Source organism: Melozone crissalis, unplaced genomic scaffold (assembly GCF_028551555.1).
Source record: "Melozone crissalis strain CALT ecotype California unplaced genomic scaffold, PUWL_Pcris_2 ptg000061l_1, whole genome shotgun sequence".
Classification (NCBI taxonomy): domain Eukaryota; kingdom Metazoa; phylum Chordata; class Aves; order Passeriformes; family Passerellidae; genus Melozone; species Melozone crissalis.
The window spans coordinates 11,013,449-11,025,620 of record NW_026535839.1 but is presented as its reverse complement, the minus strand read 5'-3'; the positions used below and the strand labels follow the sequence as shown (position 1 = coordinate 11,025,620).

Genomic DNA, 12,172 nt, shown 5'->3' with positions numbered 1-12,172 from the left:
ATGGTCTTTAAAATAACAGAAGCAATGTTAATGGAGTCAGTGGAGAATTTATAAAATACAAGCAATGTTAAATGAGCTGTTTACATGAGTTGAGAAGCCTGGCTTGAAGGTGCATTTTATTCTTATTATTCCTAGTTGAGGGAAAAACAGCTGATTGGAAATAGTTGTTCTGTAATTGAAGCTAATGCTTGCTTTTAAGGGGAAAAATAGGTCTGCCCTATTTAGCTTATCTTTTTAGGGCATTGTGCCATAGGGAGGGCAATTGCTACCCCTTCCACACCTGGCACTCATGTATGCTTCAAAGAGCAATAATTAAAAATAACTTTGACTCTGTTAAAAAAAAAAAAAACAATTGGCTTCTTGGTACAGTGTTCCAGGCAAAGTGAAAAATGGACACAGTGGCAGCATCAGAACCTCTCTGCAGACAAGCAGAGAATCCCTTTCAAAGCACCAGCAGGTCTGGATTGTCAAGTGGGTCTCAGTTTTGTTATTGATCATTTGTTAAAAATTTATTAGGAGGGTAATGGTGAAAGTTCACCTGGACCTCAGCCATGTGCAGCACTCCTGGCACACCAGCATGCTCAGCCATGGTAAGTGTCCCTTTCTTCTCTGGTCAGCTGTGGCCTCTGAAAGTACAGACTGAAGCCAAGAGCACATACTCTTGAATCCTATTGCCTTTTGCTGAAAGTTTGGTATTCAGAGCACTGGTTACATCCCCATACCAACACATGGCAGCTTTTTCCACACTTCAGCTCATGCAGTGTAGAAGGCCAGAAACACAGAGCATCTTCATTTTACAACACTGTGACCCCACACTGCTCCACACAGTTTTTTCTGACCCTTTACCATCAGAAGACAAAATCAAGACTTGAACTCTCAATAGCAGTAACTGGAGCTCTTTTGAGGAAGCTGCTCCACAGGAGTTATGGAAATAAAACCCTGCGCAGTGCTTGTATATAATTACTGCTCGTACCATTACTCAGCAGCCTTCCACCTGTGACCTCTGCAGCAAGAACGCTGAGTTACCTCTGCCCCGAGCCCTGGAAAGGCTCAGCTGCAAAGAGAGTTCTGCACCTTGGCAACGCCCCCGTGCCGGGAGACTTCTTGTGTAAACCAAGTCAGGTTGTGTGAGTGGGGGGAATGCAAGGAATGAAGAATTTCCCTGGTACCTGACCCTCCAGGAGGGCGGGCAGGGAATTCCCGCCGCCGCCCAGCCCTGGCTGCTGCCTGCCAGCCCGATCCTTTCCCAGGTAAGGCATGATGTGAGCCCAGCTCCGTGGAGAATTGTAACCGGAGCCCTGCGGGGAGCTTTCGCCATGAATTAATGGCAGCGGCAGCCAGGAGAGTGCAGAGCAGCGGGGCTGAGGAGCAGGGATAGTGAAAGAGGCAGAACGCAAGCGCCCGGCTCTGCCCGCGCTGTGCCGGCGTGGGAGCTGCGGGATGCCAGGAGCCATCTCTGCGTCTCGCTTGGCCACCCACACGCCAGTGCCGAGGGGGACACTCTGCAGTAGCTCTGACAACAGCTCCTGCCGTGCTGGGCGAAGCAGGTGGGCCGGATTGTTGGCTGAGAAGATGGCTGGTACTGCCCGAGGCAGAGCATGAGCCTGCGGGAGCGGTAGTGCATCCTGCAGCAATGCATCCTGCCCAGGTGACAGCAGCAGTGCATCCTGCCCGGGTGACAGCAGCAATGCATCCTGCCCAGGTGACAGCAGCAGTGCATCCTGCCCGGCTGAGAGAAGCTATGCATCTTGCCCAGGTGACAGCAGCAGTGCATCCTGCCCGGCTGGGAGCAGCAGCAGTGCCTGGCTGGGAGCAGTTCTGGCACTGACTGAGACATGTTAAACACAGTCACTCCTTTAGAACTGCATTTAACATCCACTGCAATGTGTGGGAGTCGCTGCTGGACCAGGAGCTGCTGTTTCAGCCTTTTGGGCACTAAATGGAAGGATTTTCATTATTTTGTTCTAAACCCCAGCCTCATTTTCTTCACTGGAGTGTTTTGCATATAGAGCTAATTAAAGAACAGAGAACTGCAGGAGTTCTCTGTTAGATAGATGTACTCTGCAAAAAGATCTGTTTTGTGCTTGTGAGAGCTGTATTTAATAAGTAGAAGGATGCTCTTTCTGCTTTGAAAATTCATAGCAACCATCTGAATACATTTTTTAAAATAAACTCAGAGCAGCATTGCAAAACTAATGTTCTGTGCCTGGAGGGAGCCCACATAGACATTAAAGAATAATCAGCCTGTAGGAATCATGCAACCTCTGGGGTTCACAAAAGGCTCTCAAGAAGCAGCACTTGAATTTCACTGCTAAATGAGAGAGGCATTAAAGGTTATCAGAGACTCTAAAATACCACATGAGCCTCGAAGCTGAGTCATCTCATAGATAAATCCACAGAGAGACAATGTGGGCTGCGCCGATAATCTTTATTTAGGGAATAAGAGACATTTCTAAAAATGTGAATAAAGACCCACAGGTCTTTGTAATGGGCTCAGCCCATGGCGGAAGAGTAAGAACATCCCAAACTACCTCAAAAGGGAACCACTTGTGAAACAACCTCTCCAGAGACCCCTGCCCTGTGACAGCTCCTGATGGCATGGCTGGTGCCTGCAGGACCCTCCTCTGGGTCTCAGCCCAGGGTCAGTGTCACCTGATGTCACAGTGGCTGCTTGGAAAGGTCTGGTCTGGAGCTGATCCCAGCCTGGAGTGAAGCTGCAGCTCTTTGTTGCAAAGGGGAAAGCTACCATGGGAGAGTGGTGGAAGAAAATACAACACAAAAATCATGGTGAGAAAGTCTGTCTGTACCACTGCAGCTTGTTATTGTCACCATACTGGTGAATCTTATTGGTGTGACCATCTGCCTCTGCAGAAACCTGGTGGGTGAGGACACCAGGGAAGGCCTGGCACCCCAATAGCTCCCATTAAGGGCTTGTGTGTTTGGGTACCAGGTTCTGTTCAGTGGAAATTAACATTATTTGGTTTGTGTCAGCTGTGACTCCATGGTGCTTGCTGTGCTTCTCAGCTGGAGTCTCTCTTCTTGTCTGGAGGGTCTCAAGGGATGGGGATGGATGATTTTCCTCTTGGGAAATGGTGGTTTGGGTTTGGCTAAGAACTCATGCTTCCAGGTGAACAGAAGTAATGCCCTACCTGGGACAAGCATAGAGCAGAATTTCTACCAATAAAATGAAAGCTGAACAGTGCCAGATAATTCTTGTGGTGCACATCTCTATTTTCTCTTCACAGAAAGGGAAGATGTACTAAAGCTGTGCTAATTTTAACAATATGGATCTATTTTGCATGGTTCCAGGTTACACAGGCAGTATAAAGTCTCAATGTGCTTAATGACTTGCTTTGTCTTATAAATTACTGAAATAAACCTTGAAACTGGAATAGAAATACTCTTCATTAGGACACGGAGTTTTTGATCTGTGCTGTCCTGCTCTGCCCCTGCTCTCCCCCTTCAGCAAACAAACACCACACTGTTTGTGCCCGTGCTACAGGCTGGCCAAGTCCTGTTAACAACCTCTTAATTTGGGGAGTCCCACAATAGTACAAACAACTGGACAGGGCAAAAACTGCCAAGCTGCTATTTTATTCAGATTAATATGCAAATCACAGGCAAGTACATCCAAGGAATGTAGGTCATGATGGAAACATGAAGAAAGGGAGCAAGAGATAAGCAATGGGCAATCAGGGAACTGTCTAGAAATGCTTCCTCTACCTCCAGCTGGTGGCTGCAGCTCCCATTGCTCTTTTGGAGTTACTGTGACTCTTCCACTGGACCGTGGGTTTGTGATGAAGCTGAAATCTCATTAAAATTCCTCTACAGTGCAGGAATGGGGTTTCCTGGGTTTTCATAGTCCATGTTTCTGTGCAGCACTCACAAGAGAATGGAGACAGCAAAAAATCTCTGTGAGCCTGACCACAACCACACTGTCTCACACTGCTCAAACAGCCACAGCCAAGAGGACAAAGTCTGTCCCTTTGTGCAAAATTGTGGTTTAGGGTTTGTTTGCAGAGCTCTTCAGAGCAGGTTTTCGAGCTGATATTCCTCAGAACAAAATGTGCCAAGGAACAGACAAACCAAGTTATCCTTAGCAGGCAGACTGAGCCAGGGTCAGCAAACAGTAGCTTTCCTGATCCCTAGTGCTGCTGAACTAAAATCAGAGCTAGTTTTCATCTGTGTAGTCGCTCCACTGAATGCGCATTCACAGGGTGGGGGAATGACACTGCTCATGCTGCCCACAGGCCTAAAAACATTATCTTGATTTCAATCTGCATATCAGTACTGCCTGTGTACTTTAAAGAAGTGACCAAGGTGATTATCTACATTTTATAGCAGGAAAACTGAGACATGCTGAGAGGGCAGGCAAATAACCAAGGCAAAATACCACCAAGCTGCTGAGTCCTGCCCCTGTGCCTGATCTGTGCCTTCCATCTCCAGCCTTCCCCACCACTCAGCCCTCTCCAGGGGGCAGGAGCAGAGCCAGGGAGGCCTCAGGTTTTTTGGTTTTCACCTTTCCTGCTCTTAGCTTTGATGGTGCCTTGGGCAGCTCCCAGCTCTGGGCTGGGCCAGGGATTCAAAGGCTGCATGCCCAGCCCATGGCACAGCCCCTGCCCCAGTGTGCTGAGAGAAACCAGTTCTCCTCTCAGCTGTTCCTGTGAAAACATCCTGGATAAAGCTGTCATTCATTCAGGTGAAAATCCTACTGCCTTCAGCCAGACAGATTTGGCCTTGAAAATGAGAATTAGGGAGAATCAGTCCAGCTGAGGGATTCATAGAACAGTCCTCCTTTAGCCTTTTGCAGGAAAACACCCTCATGATCACTCATCACCCTTCAGTGTCCCTTCCCACGGTTTAAAGGGTGACATTGGAACCCAAAACACAGCCAGGCTGATGGACTGGTTTTACTCCAAACTGAAGGCACTACACATAGCTGTGAGATGACAGCAGTGTGTTCTCAGTACCTCTCAGTACTCATCAGCACCTGAAGTTGTACTGCACTTCGTGTACTCATCCCACCCTCCCTAAATACCATCTTTGCCTTCATCTTCTCAACCAGGAGGAGGAATGAGCTGAGTCACTGCACAAACTTGCTGGCAGAGGCTGGCCCAGCCTACCCCACCCACAGCACCTGGCCTTGAGAGCAGCTCTGTGACACCAGCCTCCTGCCAAGCCTGCAGCACTCCCTGGGGAACGCTGTTAGAGGGCTCTTGCTGCTGGCTGTCTTCTATCACACCAGCTCATCGCTTCCATGCCTCCGAGGAAGGACTAATGCAGAATTTTCTTGGTGATACATGTTGTGTTGCAATGAAGTCTTATCTCAGGTGTGACTTTGATAAAACAATAGAGAAGCAATGAAACCTTCTCCCTACTTCCCCAGGGGTGAAATCACAGCCATGCTCTCCAGATTAGTCAGGTGGGGTTTTTAAACACAAAACACTCCATCCTTGAACCCTGCCTCTGGCTCATGCACGCTTGACTCTAAATGAGCACTAAAGTTCAGCAATGTTGTCTGAACAGGTATCAAGACTATACTCATAATTATTGAGCAAACTTCTCATAAGGCCAAGCCAAACTGGAGTGTTTGCAATTCCCACAGAAACAGAACGCTTTCACCAGGCAGTGTCAGTGCCTCAGAGGTAACTTGAATGTACACACACACTTCTGTGGTTTCAGAGGAGAAAAAAACATGTTCTATGTCTGTACACTTGGAAAGACTCTTTAGAACAGAGCCCTGTTTCTCCCAGAACTCTGCAAGCTGGCAGAGTGCAGCACAAATCACAGCTTCAAAGGACCACGCTGGTCAATGGTTACCAACAGCTAGAGAGCAAATTGGATTTTATTTTTTTAAACCCTACTCCAGATATAGAAGTCATGAGGTGCTTGATCATTAACCTCTGCTTAACAACTTAATTAGTTCAATCCAGAAGCAGACCGGTGCAGAATAATCCAGCCTCCTCCCAGAACAGGTGCATCAGAGCTGGCTGCAACCTCTGATCACACCCCCAACGAAGGTCACCAACTCCAGGAACTTCAGGGAGAGTGTTCTGAAGGAAAGAGGGCAGTGCCTCCATCTTCAGTCCTGCAGCATTCCTTGTGGGTGTTTAGGACAAGCCAATTAGAACCAATTACAAGTACTGGGTTTAATGCAAGGCAGAAAAAAACAAACATTCCTCAAGTCACTGACCTGGAAGGAAAGGCAAAGCATGCAAACTGGTGTTTCAGTGCAGAAACCCAAAGAGAGCCAGTGCAGCATTGCTCTCACCTTCAGCACCTCTCAATGATACAGGTTTTTATCACAGTTTTAGAGAAAACATGCTGGTTTCGCAGACTGGCTCCAGAAGTCAGACATTCTGTTCACAGCTCTGCTTCTTGGCATTAACTTTAACCAAGCAGTAAGTAAAATAATAATAATCTCACTGCAAACCTAACATGCAGTTAGCATGCTTTTTGAGCTATGTGTAGTTCTATATATAGAACAATTATGTTTATCATTTAAAAGAAGAAGAGTTCATTTTAGGTCAATGATTCTGTTGAGATAAACACTGCTTCAAGAGGTCATGCAGAGGTTCTATCATGAAACACCTAACATTACATATAGCCCCATGTTTATAAATATTTATTGTAAATAGGTCAAAATGGGCCAAGTTTTAAACAAAAAGAATCAGACATACAAGCCTAACTTTGTTTCCAGTTGGCTACTCAGAAACTCTGACAGATCCAATTTCCGGTTTTTCAGTTCAATTTTCCACTATCAATAAGGTTCTTTATTCAGCTAAAGTTGATTGAACAACAGTGAAGTTTAAATGTTCACAGTATCATCAAGACATGTGGTAAGTACCACCTGGTAAAAAAGTCCTTCAGGAAGAGAGAAAATCTTCAGCCACTAGCCAAGCTTTCAAACTGAGGTAGACAAGTCATAGTGACGTGAGTGATGAAGGTCAGGGTCTATCTTTTTAAGTAATTTATCTAATAAAATGCATCAGGCAACAATTGAGATTGTTATGTTAGTATTTCTGATGTGAAATACTGAGTGAGAAGCTCTCCAAGTGAGAAACTTCGTTTTGAAAAAGTATACAATTTTTGTAAATAGAAATATCCTTCTTCTACTACCAAAATAATCAGAAACATCATAGAAAACTATGCATCTTTCCTCTGATAATTTAATCCCATTAGATAACAAGACTTGTTAAAGTAGCCAGCTACCAGCTTGCTGTTCACAGTGTAAAATATGCAATCCTTCATCTTGCTTCTGCTCTCCAGCTGAAGAACACAGATCAAGAAGGCTGTACCTCAGGCATTCTGACCTGTCCACACACACATATACTGTTTCAGTTTTTCAACCATTAAGTATAAAGTTTGTGGTCTCCACCAAGAGATGAGCACGATGGTACATACAGCATGGATAGCACCTTCTGGCAGCTCCCTTTCCACAGGCACCTGGGGCTGGGTTTCATGCTGTGGCCTTTCGATGGGGACCCTATCACTGATTCAGTTAAAAATCCCAAAAGACAGACACAGAGACAAAAATATCCAAACTGCTTCTGCAAGAGAAAGCTGAGACAACAGACGGGCTGTTAAACCATTTTGATCACAGTAAGGCAGAGGCTAGTGGCCAAAGAACAGCTCAGAAACGGGTCTGCGTTTCACGACAACCTCTTCCTCCTCCTCTGCTACCTCAGAGAGTGAGGAATATGAAGGGAAGCCCCCTCTGATCTTTGGCTTCCTCCTCGGGCCCGTAGTGGCAGTCAGAAGCTTGTTTAAAGTTGAGGGCCTCCTCAAACCTTTGGTGAGATCATAGAAAGCCATGTCATCGGATATGACTCCCAGGAAAGTGCTCGTGGAGCTCAAGATTGAAGCCGCAAGCTTTGTAGATTTCTTGATGGGCACGGAGTGCTCCGTGTTTTGGGAAAGGCTGGGGTCCCCCAGCAAACGTCTAATTGTAAGGGATGTCCCTTCCTTTAGGTACTGGTGCGGCTTCTTCCCACTGTAGTCCCTCAGGTCAATCTTGGCATGGTAGCTGTAGACGAGCATGTTGATGATCTTCTCCTGGCCGTGAATGGCAGCCAGGTGCAGCGCCGTGTAGCCACCATGCGACCTGGCATCCACATTGACACGGGCGCCGCCTTTCTCGGCCGCTCGGATGATATTGGTCACCATGTCGCAGTTGCCGTTCTTGGCGGCCCAGTGCAGGGCGGTGAAGCCGGAGATGAAGTCCCTGCGAGCCGCCAGGCTGGCGTCGCCCAGCAGCAGCCCGTGGAGCTGCTGCGTCCACTGCCCGTCGGCCGCCAGCACCAGCCACTGGTGCTCCGCCTGCTCCAGGGGCACCACGGTGTCCTCGCTGGCCCGGTGGTTCTTGGGCCCCCTCCGCAGCCCCGGCGAGCGGGACCCGGCCTCCTCGTCCAGCGGCGGCGGGGACAGCGGGCTGGCGGCCGGCTCGGGCGGCCCCGGGGCGGCGGGGGTCGGCACGCAGCGCACGGGCAACATGCAGGGCTTGGGCGGCGGCTCCCGCCGGGCCCCCGCCGCGCCCCCGGGCAGGGGCACCCCGCCGCCGCCGCCCTGGAACAGGCCCCGCAGCTCGGCCACGGCCCGCGGCCCCGGCGGCTCCTCCGGGGGCGTCCCGGCGGGGTCCGGCTCGGGGACGGGAACCGGCTCGGGGACGGGAACCGGCTCGGGGATGGCAACGGGAACAGGGGCGCCGGCATCGCCCCCCGCCGGCGGGGCAGCGCGGAACTGCCGCTTCAGCACCACGAACTTGACGCCGTCGGTCTCCTTCACGGTGGCCACGGCGTTCACCGCCGCCTTGAACCGCTCCCGCCGCGCCGCCCGCCCCTCCGCCTCCCCGGCCCCGGCGGCCTCCAGCAGCGGCCGGAAGGCGCTCACCAGCTCGGTGTTGCGCACCCGCCCGCCGCGCTCCCTCAGGAAGCCCATCACTGCCTCCTCGCTGATGTCGAGCTCCGCCATCCCGCCGCCACAGGTGGTGGTGGCGGAGCCGCCTCCGCTCCCGCCGCCTCCGCGCGGTTCGGATGCCGGGAGCCCGCGGGGGTGGCCGGACTGGCGGGCCGGCGGCACCTGCTGCGGGCAGCGCGTCCCGCGGCCGCTCCCACGGAGGTGCTCCGGCTCCCGCCCCGCCCCGCACACCGAGCGCAGCGCCCCGGGCCCGGCCCGCCCCGCCCGCGGGGCGGCGCTGCCGGGAGAGCCCGGCCCGGCCCGGCCCGGCCCGGGCGGGCGGTGGGAGCGGCGGCGCCGTGCGGGGGAACGGGCGGGCGGAGCGGAGCCCGAGAGTCGGTGCGGGCACGAGGCCATCGGAGGCTCCTCGGGCAGGACCGAACGCTTCATCCATTTGCTCGTCTTCCAGCTTCCTAAAACGATTTTTTGTTGTTGTTGTTTGGGGATTTTTGTTTGGTTGCTTTTGGGATTTTTTTCAGTAGCAAATAGGTGGAGCAGCATTGGGTAGAAATCACTCCGCAGAGTTTGGTCTCCATCCCTAGAAAAGCCTCAGGTGTTCTGTTGGGACCTGTGATCCTGCTGGGCAGGAGGCTGATGCCTCAAAATTAGCCAGAAGATGGGTGGATGGCTCAGTCTTTTGAAATATACTCACCTCTGTGTGATACTATATGTTATCATGTATACATACATAATCATATATTATTATCTGTGTATTTTACCTATATTGCATCTAAAATGTTGATCTATGTGTCTTTTTAAACAATTAAATATTTACAGCATGGCTGCATCTGTTCATGTCCACCAGGAGAAAGAGAGAGCTTCTCTTTTTATAGAGAAGCTGCCTCTGCTCTCTTATCAATTACTTGTGCCTAAGCATTTAACATTACTGCTCTCTGCTCTACGGGAAAAAATAAACCCCAGAAAAATGCTTTTCTCCAGGCAAAGTAGGAGGACTGAGGATCTCTTGGAGGGATGTTCAGCCTGCAAAATTGTTTCCCCTCTGAATGCTGCAGTTAAGATCACTAAATCGATGCCTGACCAGTTTGTCTAGGAGAAGAGCAGGAGAAAGTGAAAACAGAACGAACAGTCAGCGTGGTTTGAAGACAAATAAAAGTAACTGTATGAGGATGGGTAGGAAAATGCAAATAGATCTGGAGTTGTTTTCAGTCTGAGAACTTAATAAAATGGAATATCCTTTTATGACCAAGTGACTGCCTAGTAGGGAAGTTTGTGCATGTAGTCTGGCTGGACTTCAGCAAAGCCTTCAATACTGTCTCCCCCAGCATTCTCCTGGAGATGCTGGCAGCCCATGGCTTGGAGCCCACTCTTCTCTAAAGGGTTAAAACTGCCAGGATGGCTGAGCCCAGAGATTGGTGGTGAGTGGTGCCACATTCAGCTGATGACTGGTCACCAGTGGGGCTCCCCAGGGCTCAGCATTGGGCCCAGTCCTGTTTAAGATCTTTATTAATCATCTGGACAAGGGGCTGGAGAGCACCCTCAGTAAGGTCACAGGTGACACCAAGCTGGGTGGGAGTGTTCATCTGCTGGAGGGTGCAAAGGCTCTGCAGAGGGATCGGGACAGGCTGGATCAATGGGCTGAGGCAGGTGCCCAGCACTGGTGAGGCCACACCTCGAGTGCTGTGTCCAGTTCTGGGCCCCTCAGTTCAGGAAGGACATTGAGCTGCTGGAGGTTTTTATCCTGGGGAGACCTTATCACTCTACAGCTACCTGAAAAGAGGCTGTACAAAGGTGGGGTTTGGTCTTTTCCCCCCAGGCAACCATGACAGGACAAGAGGAAATGGCCTTAAGCTGCACCAGGGGAGGCTGAGGTTGTGCATCAGAAAGAATTCCTTTATAGTCAAGATTTCAAACTCTGGAATGGTCTGCCCAGGGAGGTGGTGGGATGGCCATCCCTGAAGTGTTCAAGGAATGACTGGACACAGCACTTAGTGCTATGGTTTAGTAGACAAGGTGGTGTTTAGTCAAAGACTGGACTTGGTGATCTTGGAGGTCTTTTCCAACTTTAATGATTCTCTGATCAGTCTGTGTCAAAGGCTCCATTATGAAGGCAATGTGAGGTGTGCCCTCCTCACTGATGCTGACTTCCCTTCTGCCTCTTTCTTACCTTTACTGAGGGTAGAAAGGCCTTTTCCCACAGATTGCATTTGGCATTCTTTCCCCTTCCCTCTCCATCTTTGTGCAAATGTCTGTAAAACTATTTCATGTTTTGCTAACAAGCTGGCACTGAACCAGCTCCTCAAAATAATTTTGCTGCTCTAATGCTCTTTCACATAATAATAGTGTGCGATCTTGTACTAGTTCTGTGTTTCTATGTGAATTGCACACCTCCCATTACTGCCTTTTCACATGGCCTGAACAGCAGCCTTGCCCTTGCTGAGGCAGCCACTTGTGCAGTGCTCTGCAATGCTCTATAGCTCATGGCATTGCCTGCCCTATGTAGAGAGCTAAAAATGACCCTGCATCCAAACACTAATTGCTGTGCCTTGTTTTCACTGTTTAGATCCTTACCAGAATCCCGTGCAGGCATAAGAAAATCTCAGCAGTCTGTGATTTTTGCATTGCAAACTTTCAGCTGTACCCTGGGATTATAGTTCATATCTGCAAATGAGAGTGAGGAGGAGGGAAAATGATTCAGAAGAACAGGCTCTTATAAAAAACATTTTATGTTACAAACGCTAAAGGGAGAAGTTGCTCCAGTTGCTGAATTGGCTCAAGCACGGGGGTGGGGGAGAGAGGAGAATCTCGAGCTCACTGCAGTCTGTCCCTGTGTGCACAGCATCACACCCCTGCCCCCTTTATCCTTTGAGACCCACGAGGCTGCTGTCACATCCCACCTGTGTTATCCCCAGCCCAGCAGCATTCCTGCAGAGGGATCTCCCTGCACAGGCTCCCAGGACACGTCACTACTCCACACCCACACAGCCAAGCCTCTCTGAGCACTTGCAATGGGTCAAGGTCCGAAAAAAGGGGAGTTACTGAGGCTATTCCCCTGTGCAGATCCTGGCAATCCCCATTGCTGCAGAGCAGAAGAACACATAGCCAGGAGGTCTCAGAAGAGGAGACAGGATGTTTACACATGCACCTGGTGCCAAGCAAGTCTGAACTGGCTGCTCTGGTTTAACACAATGACCTCTTTGCCCAGGTAATGCCTCCAGCCACCTGTTCCACACACACTCTCTTCATGGGCAACCCATGG

The 12,172-nt window shown here is 49.9% G+C and overlaps 1 protein-coding gene across 1 annotated transcript; it reads right to left on the bottom strand.

The window, feature by feature from the left end:
* Positions 1 to 5,816: 5,816 nt before the first annotated feature.
* Positions 5,817 to 9,060, bottom strand: SOWAHA (sosondowah ankyrin repeat domain family member A). The gene has a single exon (XM_054288156.1). It carries the CDS (start codon positions 8,968 to 8,970, stop codon positions 7,615 to 7,617), a length of 1,356 nt encoding a protein of 451 aa, XP_054144131.1. The 5' UTR covers positions 8,971 to 9,060; the 3' UTR covers positions 5,817 to 7,614.
* Between the last annotated feature and the right edge of the window lie 3,112 nt (positions 9,061 to 12,172).